The sequence below is a fragment of the Adiantum capillus-veneris genome, chromosome 26 (genome assembly GCF_014529385.1).
Source record: "Adiantum capillus-veneris isolate H3 chromosome 26, ASM1452938v2, whole genome shotgun sequence".
Lineage (NCBI taxonomy): Eukaryota > Viridiplantae > Streptophyta > Polypodiopsida > Polypodiales > Pteridaceae > Adiantum > Adiantum capillus-veneris.
In genome coordinates, this window is record NC_140956.1 from 81,533,063 (window position 1) to 81,542,299 (window position 9,237).

The 9,237-nt window shown below is 41.8% G+C and overlaps 1 protein-coding gene and 1 pseudogene across 1 annotated transcript; both read right to left on the reverse strand.

The window, feature by feature from the left end:
- Window positions 1-4,579: 4,579 nt before the first annotated feature.
- Window positions 4,580-6,534, reverse strand: LOC147423729 (uncharacterized; annotated as a pseudogene).
- Window positions 6,535-6,674: 140 nt separating this feature from the next.
- Window positions 6,675-7,959, reverse strand: LOC147423730 (uncharacterized). Its single transcript, XM_086501509.1, has 4 exons — window positions 7,947-7,959; window positions 7,524-7,631; window positions 6,865-7,374; window positions 6,675-6,715 (listed from the first exon to the last, which is right to left on the reverse strand). The coding sequence occupies exons 1-4, from the start codon at window positions 7,957-7,959 to the stop codon at window positions 6,675-6,677; spliced, it is 672 nt and encodes a 223-aa protein (XP_086357635.1).
- Between the last annotated feature and the right edge of the window lie 1,278 nt (window positions 7,960-9,237).

Consider the following 9,237-nt stretch of genomic DNA (forward strand, 5'->3'; position numbering starts at 1 on the left):
ACTGGAGTCTTGTTATGACTCGAAGCTTTGCAAGAACCATCTTTCTAAAGAGATAATTTATGACTTGCCGGACAGACACAATGATCAATTGCATCTTTGACCTAGCCATAGAAACCCTGACCTGCATCCCATCTCATACCACCCTCTAGAAACAAAGTCCTTGATTGCAAGTTTAAAACCAAGAAAAAACATTTCTAAAAAGAAATTCATTACTGAAAAATAATATGCATACATCAAGAAAATTACATTGTGTCCCCATTGCTTGAGCACTCTCCCACTCACACAGCATGCTACAGACCCAAAGGCCAGGAGAGTGTTCGTTGAGGGAAGCTACCTATTCGCACAGCTCAAAGGCGTGAGAATCATAAGGAGCTTTGGACCAACTCCCATGTAGCAAAAAAATACAATATAGCTAGATGTTTGCTAGCTTAAACTAGAAAGTGTGAGAGTTTGCTCGATATTAAAGTAGCAAGTCTCTCACTATATGGTAAGTGACTTACCACATACTAAGTGCACATTTCCTACATGGAAAGTGTATGGTAAGTCAATGACCACATAGTGAGAAATTGCTAGCTAGATCCCAACTAGCAAATTCTCTCAATTGCTAGTTTGCACTCCTAGTTTAATCTAGGAATAATCTAGCTAATTGGACGTCTTATTTGCTACATAGCAAAATGTAAAATTGTACAATCTAGCAATAAATTTAAAAACATCAAGTTGGTTTATCATGTTTAGAACTTACAATTAACAAGAGAGAGAGAGAGAGGGAGGGAGAGAGAGGGTTCAAAAGTAAGACTCAAAACATTCTGAAAAGAAAACATTATGTTACCGCAAATTGGATACAATATTTTGCACCAGCTACGAGCGCACCTTATACGGTGCTTTTTTTGCAATCATTGTCCTAGCTACCACAAAACAAAAATCACAAAATAGATTGTAACTTTATCTCATTCATCTCTCTCTCTCTCTCCCCTTGTGTCTGTTAGAGTTTTGGCATCTCAAGTGAGCTGCCCAATGTGATCCCACTATTTAGTTTCGCTTTTAGGTATTTATTATACTTATTTGTCAAAGTCTTCGGTAGGGAAATTTACTGAGGTTTCTATATAAGCAACCCCTTGCCTCCATTGTATACACATTCAAGTATTCATTGCTAAGGTTGATTGGTTTAGGAGACTCTCTCTCTCTCTCTCTCTCTCTCTCTCTCACACACACACACACACACACACACTCCCCTTGGTCTCTACACTTCCGCGTCGTCGACTTTGACATGGTATCAAAGCCTCTTGGTGAAGCTTAGCGCGTGAAGAGCCTTGGCGTGATGGAGTTGCCCTAGAGAAGAGCTCATTGTGGGGGAATGCACTTGTCGTTGCTTCCCTCTCCTACCCTTGTATTTTAAAACGCAACCACTTTCGCTGCCAGCGCTAAAATAAATTTTTAATACAATTTTTGGCTTAGGGAGAAAGCAAAGAGACCATTAGGGCATTGAAACATGAGAGCTCTACATGCGTTGCAAGCAAAGTTTAACTTTCCTTTCGTCTACACTAACAAAATCCAAAAAGTGCTCAAGGAACTTCATGTCTGGGATGTCGTCTCTTTGGATACATTGATTGCAGGATATGCCCACCTTGGGTAGGGCTAAGGGGCTGTGGGCATTTTTCAGCGACGGTTGGAAGCGAGGATGTCTCTTCAGATGCAATGATATACATTTTGGGATGTTTTTAGTTGATGCAGAGAGAGGGCATCTCTCCAGATGCAGTATTGTCTCAAGGAGTGCATTTATTGTAGGATATGTCCAATAGGGTTAGGTCAGGAAGAGATAGATTTGTTTTTAGTAGAAGCAGAGAGAGGGCATCTCTCCAAATGCAATCACATACACTTGCACCTTGAAGGCGTGTGGCATTACACAAAACCCGGATATGGGCAAAAGAATTCACAATGATACCATTAGTCAGTGATTTTTTGAAGAAATGTCGTGCTTGGCACTACCTTGGTCGACATGTATTCCAGATCTGGTGTACTTCATAAAGCACAAAAAGTGCTTGAGGAGCTTCCTATCCGGGATGTCATCTCTTGAAATGCATTGATTGCAGGATATGCCAAACCTGGGCATGAGGACCAAGGAGCCCTCGGCTATTTTTGGCGGATGCGACGTCATGCTTGAAACTACCTTGATCGACATGTATGCCAAATGTAGGGCACTTCATAAAGAACAAAAAGTGCTTGAGGAGCTTCGAGTCCAGGATGTCGTCTCTTGGAATTCATTGATTGCAAGATATGCCCAACTTGGGCAAGACTAAGGAGGTTTGGGCGCTTTCCGGTAGATGTTAAGCGAAAGTGTCTCCCCAGATAGTGTAGATAGTGTTGGCATGCGTGAGGTAAGAAAATTCGCATAGCACTTAGTGCCGCCGCCAAAGGCGACGCCGTTGTACTAGTCACTTTAAAAATTTAAAAGATCTATTTAACATTCTTCTAAATTACATACGTTACGAAACGATTCAGTGAAATGTTAAAATTGCAATTTAAAGATTGTTAACTTCAAAGATAGTTAACATTTCATGAGCTGCACCAACCGGCTTATCAAATCATAAGCGCATTGCAGCGAGAGTGAGGCCGATCGAGCTGTTGTTGCAGGTGTCGGGTAAGCTAACCGTACAGGGCTGTAGATCGAGACAGGCCTTTAGCTGGTTGAGGATGAGGGCACCAAAAGCAATAGGGCCGTCTAGATGCTGACAGACGTCTCTCTCTCTCTCTCTCTCTCTCTCTCTCTCTCTCTCTCTCTCTCTCTCTCTCTCTCTCTCTCTCTCTCTCTCTCTCTCTCTCTCTCTCTCTCTCTCTGTGGACTCCGAGTGCCAACAGCTTCTTCTCGGGTGTGTGTGTGTGTGTGCGCGCGCCCACATGCGTGCTAATAAAAAGAGGAAAATGGTATAACCTTTCTATCACCCAAGTGTGGTAGATTGGTTATGCATTTCTCTCTTGAATAATAGGTCTTGAGTTCAACTCCTCGTCAGCTAGATCTTTAAGATCTCTTAGGGTAGTTTCCTACGATGTTAAAACTCTCTTCTTCTTCTTCTTCTCTGCAGGTCAACAAAACATCGTCGTGTCGATGATCTCTCTCTCTCTCTCTCTCTCTCTCTCTCTCTCTCTCTCTCTCTCTCTCTCTCTCTCTCTCTCTCTCTCTTCTTCTTCTTCTCTGCAGGTCAGTAAAATATCGTCGTGTCGATGATCTCTCTCTCTCTCTCTCTCTCTCTCTCTCTCTCTCTCTCTCTCTCTTCTTCTTCTCTGCAGGTCAACAAAACATCGTCGTGTCGATGATCTCTCTCTCTCTCTCTCTCTCTCTCTCTCTCTCTCTCTCTCTCTCTCTCTCTCTCTCTCTCTCTCTCTCTCTCTCTCTCTCTCTCTCTCTCTCTGTGTGTGTGTGTCTCTAGCGTCGCTCGAGCGTGGTGAGAGCCAGCTCGAGGTTTCTTGCTTCATATTTGCCTCCAATTAGGTCAGCTAGACAATTGAGTGAGCATATATGATATAATCACCAATTAACCTTGGCCATTATTTTCAAGCCCAAAGTACCCCTCTAATTTGTAGAAATACCCAAAATACCCCTCAAATTTCAAAAAGTCCCAAAGTATCCCAAATATTTAGTCGTAAATTCCCAAAATGCCCTTCACATTTTTTGAAATTCCCAAAATACCCCTGGTTGTGAGATTGAATTTCCTTAAAGATAGAAAAAAATTATAGCTTTCCATAAGAAGACTAATTGTATATCAATATAAGATGATAAAACTAGAATTTGAGTTGTTTATGTACGCTTTGGAGATGAATTGCTAATTCATTAGTTTTGGACATGATTGCCTTTTCTGCAAGGTAGTTTGTGACAAATTACATGATAAGCACTCAAATACGGATCTCAAAACTATCAAAAAGGAATAAAGATTAAAATTTTGTTCCTGGTTTACAAAAGAAGTTTTTTTGATGGCGGGAGGCTCCAGCTCATTTTCCCAACCGTCAAAGTCCAGGGTCAGGGGGCTGAGCATCTTGGCCCTCCATCTAGAGTCTATTAAAATCCATAATTGACACTAAATGGACGGTTAGGATGCTCCACCCCACTTGATCTTGTCAGCTACAGCACAATCAACTATGACAGTGAACACACGCTGTCACCAAGTGCAAACAACTATTCACACTTCAGCATCCAAAACATCAACCTAGGGTAGACACATCAGCATCCAGAACTTCAACCTAGGGCAGACACATCAGCGTCCAGAACATCAACCTAGGGTAGACAAATCAGCAAACATAATTTCGATCTAGTGTTGACAAATCAGCAAGCAGAATTTCAATCTACTGTCAACACATCAGCAAAAGAAAAAATTCAACCTACTGCTACTAAAGTCAAAAAGATGCTGCCTATAACCAGTAGAAAGCATTCCCTTTTGTAGAAATATTATTACACAGAGAGACAAAAGAATATAAAATATAACATCGATTTCCATTAACAAAATTAATCCAGGAAAACAAGATTGATCATAGTTCTCTGCAGCACAACTACTACTTGTCGTAAGCTACAAACTTTCCAACAGTCCAACTACTTCTTCTCCAAAGGTACAAAGGGTATATGTTCCTTTCCGACATATACATTAACAACGCAATTTGACATGTTGCAAACTGGAAACACTGACACAGGAAGATGTGGACCACCAATACCTAGAGCTCTAGCCGACTCACGCGGAAGCTCATACAGAAGGATCTCATCAAAAGGAATGTCTTCCCCTATTCTGTAGGGAACAAAAGGCACACTTGGCTTCAAATGACCACCACGTGAACCAGCAATACCAATTGAACATCCTTTACCAGCAACACCAACTTCCTTACTGCCACCTGAACCAGCAATACCAGTTGAACACCCTTTACGAGTGGAACCAATATTACCAGCTGAAGCACAAGAACTACCAACATCAACTAACATATCAATAGTAGAAGCGGTGCAACCACCAACAAACCTTGCTGATAACCCTCCCGCAAGACCAACACAAACAATAGCAACCTGTCCACAAATAGCAGCAACTTGTCCACCACCAACAGCAGCAACCTGTCCACCACCAACAGCAGCAATTTGTCCACCAACATCAGCAACATCTTGCTTCTTTCCACGAGCACCACCACCTGAACCACATAACAAAAACCGTAAAACCAATTAGACTACCAACACCAACAATCATCAACTTACATTAACCAACGAAAAGCACAACCTTCAATATTCTGACAGAAGTTTGAGAACTTTTCCTCCAAAACCTACGGGTAGGCCTTTAGTCTTCCACACCCGTCAAAAGGCTGAGACAGAATATCTTGCGCAGCAGCCATGCGCACCTCACTTGAGAGGTCATACTTCTCATATGACGTAGGACGCTTATGTCCTGTCACCATCATTCCAACCTCGCAAGGCACCTGTCCAAGACTCATTCGAGTCACACAAGTGCTTCGTAAGCTCTTATTACTGAAATTTCCACCAACTCCTGTCCTATCGCCAATTGACTTCACAATATTGCTCAACACCTTCACCGACACTCTGTTACGACTATACCAAATCTGCAAGAAATTTAGTAATCGATAATTGACTCAGAAAAATGTAAAAATTCCACACCAAGAAATATGACAAAAAAACTTATTAAACGTGCATGCGAGGAGAGTTAATTGGCTGCAAAAACATAAACAGCAGATTCTTATCACCCTCAACAATACACAGCATGTGACACATCAACTGATCAAATGTCAATACAACATCATCATCACGAACTGTAACAGTAGGTCGAAAGTGCTCCGGCTGAAAATGCATCAAGTCAACCTTATAATTTTTGCTAGCACTCTCACAAAACCTGCAAGCACGAAAAAACTCAATACCACTAAGTGCCAACTAAGAAGCTTATCGCTATAAGCTTGAAACTCACAAACCAACCTAACATATTCTCCAAGCTCATCTTTACCACGCGAGAACATCATCCTCTCAAGCTTATAGAGCTCTAAACCACCCCTGATTGAGAAATGCAACATGCAAAAGTAAGCAAATCTCATTCGACACCCATGACCATGCTGGATATTGAAATCAACATCCGGTAGAATCTCCTGCTGCAAACTAACACCAATCACTGAAGCTTTTTTCCTCTCCTTGCAAACTCCAGCAGCGACTGACCTTCGCATCGTAGCCAGAATAGCGTTCTGAGTTGATTTAAAGATAGGATTCCGTACAATATCAAACGGAACCTCAACAATACCAATAGCAGCAACTCTCAAATCCTTCTCCTTTTTTATCATTCTACCAAAGCACCGCAACATTCCCATCAATGTGTTTGATGGAAATAAGCCACCATCCTGTTTACATACCACAACAAAAAACCTAGCAAGTATTTCATTTAGTTGACGAAGATCCAGCTTCTCAAGAGGAATATCACAATCCACACTACACATTTTCCTCCATGTATCAAACTTTTTACGTGCCCAATTATCCTTGTGTTTTGTGGCCCCACTATCCCCATCACTCAACAACTCCTCAAGGTCACTATTACCAACAAGAAAACGTGGCACAGTATTGCTGCCAGCTTCCACATCCAGCATAGGTACACCACCAGCATCAGAACATTCAACAATACTACAAAGCACAGCACTTATACAGCAAAAAGCACAAATTACAAACAAAACAGTACGCAGACACAACACAACACAACACCTACACAGCAGAAAGCACAAATTACAAACAAAACAGCATACAAATCAGTTAAAAAATCCATATCTAAATATTCCTAAGAAAACATACTTACATGCATATTCTAAATCACTAATTTTAACATGCATGCACAAAGAATTGTTAAGAAATACCTGCAGAAGGACAAATTTCTCCATCAGCTGATACAAATTCGACATTTGTCCCAGAACCCCCAAATTCGCTGACATTTGTTGCTGCAGAAGCTTCATCTGCTCCAAGTTGTACAACTGCTCCAAGTTCTACGACTGCTCCAAGATTACCTACACCATCTGCAGGTGCTTCATTAGGTCGACAAGAACTACTAACCCCATGAACTGCACCACCCCCAAGCTGCCCTCCAGCTTCACGACGCCCAGATGCACCTCCTCCAATATCCTCATCAACATCAGGCAGAAGGCAGAAGGTCGGCTGCGAACTCATTCCAAGCTCTCCCTTCGAACAAAAAGAACCTATACTCTCTGAGAGGTTCACCCCACAAAATACCTTCCAAAAAGTTCCACACTCGCTTTCTAGCAACCAAAATTCTTGCGGAACTCGACCCCTCAAAACACCACCTCTCAAAACCCTAAAATCCATGCCTGCCATAGGCAAAGCAAAACACTCTTCCCTACGCACAGAAAACCCTAAGCAGCGCATAAAACCTGCACAAACCCTAGGACAAGGCGACCTGCACAAACCCTAGGAGAACCTGCACAAACCCTAGCAGTAGAGAGCACCTTAGGCAAAGAACATGCACAAACCCTAGCAGCAGAGAGCACCTTAGGCAAAGAACATGCACAAACCCTAGCAGCAGAGAGCACCTTAGGCAAAGAACATGCACAAACCCTCGCAGAAAGCAGAAGAATGCACAAACCCCATTGCTTGAAATGGCCCCCTTCCCCTAGACGTTTGACGGACGGGAAAGGACCTCAAGTGTCCTTCCCCATAAAATAATTGCTCCCACGTGGCTCCTGGCCTTCGCAGGTCGCCACGTGGTCACAATTATTTTTGGGGAAGGACACTTGAGGTCCTTTCCCTACACCTTCGAAGTACCCTCTTCACCTCTTTTACAAAGTGGAAAAATTGAGCTACTTTTTTTAAAATTTCGAACTATTTTGAGAGATTTAGGAATGACGAAATGTGGAAAAATTAAGCTACTTTGAAAAAAAAAATTACACTATTTTGAGAGATTTAGGAACGTCATTTTTTCCCTTACCCTCAATCGACATTTTCAATATTCAAAGCGGTACGGTTGGAAGCTGAGACAAAAGACAACACCCATGGACTATATTACATGCTAAGCATAAGGCATGACTCTACTCAGCATATTGGTTCTCGCAATGTTGTTGGCTAATTTGTTTGCATTTGTTTAAATGGTGGTTTCCACATGTGCTGCTACACGAGTCTAGTTGGTTGGATCCAAATTGAAGTGATTTATAGACCTATACATGAGCTCATGATCTTACATATCACACCTTGTAGATATATCTATATTCATGAGGCCGTCTGCCTGGACTACTCACATGCTATAGTCATTTGGCCATCCACCTTATCTTCTTGTCTACAATCATCGCCTTATCTTTTTCTCTATAGTACTCTACCCATCTGCCTATACTAATTACACAAAGCAAATCTGAAATTGCTCCCACTTCTCCTCTAACCTATCATTAGGCTTCTCTTCTTAGTTGAAATCTCTCCAATACTCCAATGAGTTGTTCCACTTTGACGAGCATCTCAAAATGCGGCTTCAAATAAGTGGTCCGCCGAGGATTCTTCGACAAATTCTTGTGACAAAGCAAAGTAGATCGACGGATGGAAAGCCTATGAATTAGTGCTAGACTTGTAATAATCTCTTATAGTAAAGGTGAAACAAGTTTAAGGGGGGGTTAATAATTACTGACCTAGCACCAGGTTGTGGGCATACCAAAAACCCTTGGTTGTGAATACACCTAAAACTCACGAATCATGAGTATACCACAAACTCAAGGCTAAGAGTATACCTCAAACTCTATGTCATGAGAGTGGAATGTGGTTTGCGCTTGAGGGGGGGATTGTTGGGTTTCCAAGACCTTGACCATAGAAAACACCCACAGTTATTCAACTGATAGGCAACACTCCTTTTGTGGAGTGTGCATGGAAAGGCATCACACATATATATGTAAAGGTTTTCATCAAGAAGAATATAGTGTGTCCTTTTTTAAATTTGTGAGTCGACCAGCTCTCTCTCTCTCATTCATGTCCTCTCTCGCTTCTGCACTCTCCCTCGCTGCCATGGCTTGCCCACGATGGAATCCTCCATACCATACCCTACAGGTTGTACCCACTGATGAGGGCATTATCTCTTGCTAATTTCTTTAGTTCCTCAATGAAGTTATAATTAACCATTTCAGCGGTCTCAAAATAGCACTATCTCCTATGTGAGTATGCATGTTGAAAAGATGCAGCACACTTTGAAAGTGCTTAAATTCTTTTACCAATCCTATGCTAGATATGAACTATAAGGACAT

Bases quoted from the DNA above. Each gene is read 5' to 3' on its own strand.
- LOC147423730 (XM_086501509.1), bottom strand. The intron at 7,375-7,523 runs GTTCTTTGCCTA...TGCGCTGCTTAG, and splicing joins TGCTGCTAGGGTTTGTGCAT to GGTTTTCTGTGCGTAGGGAA. The intron at 6,716-6,864 runs GTATTTCTTAAC...TCTGCTGTGTAG, and splicing joins AGAAATTTGTCCTTCTGCAG to GTGTTGTGTTGTGTTGTGTC.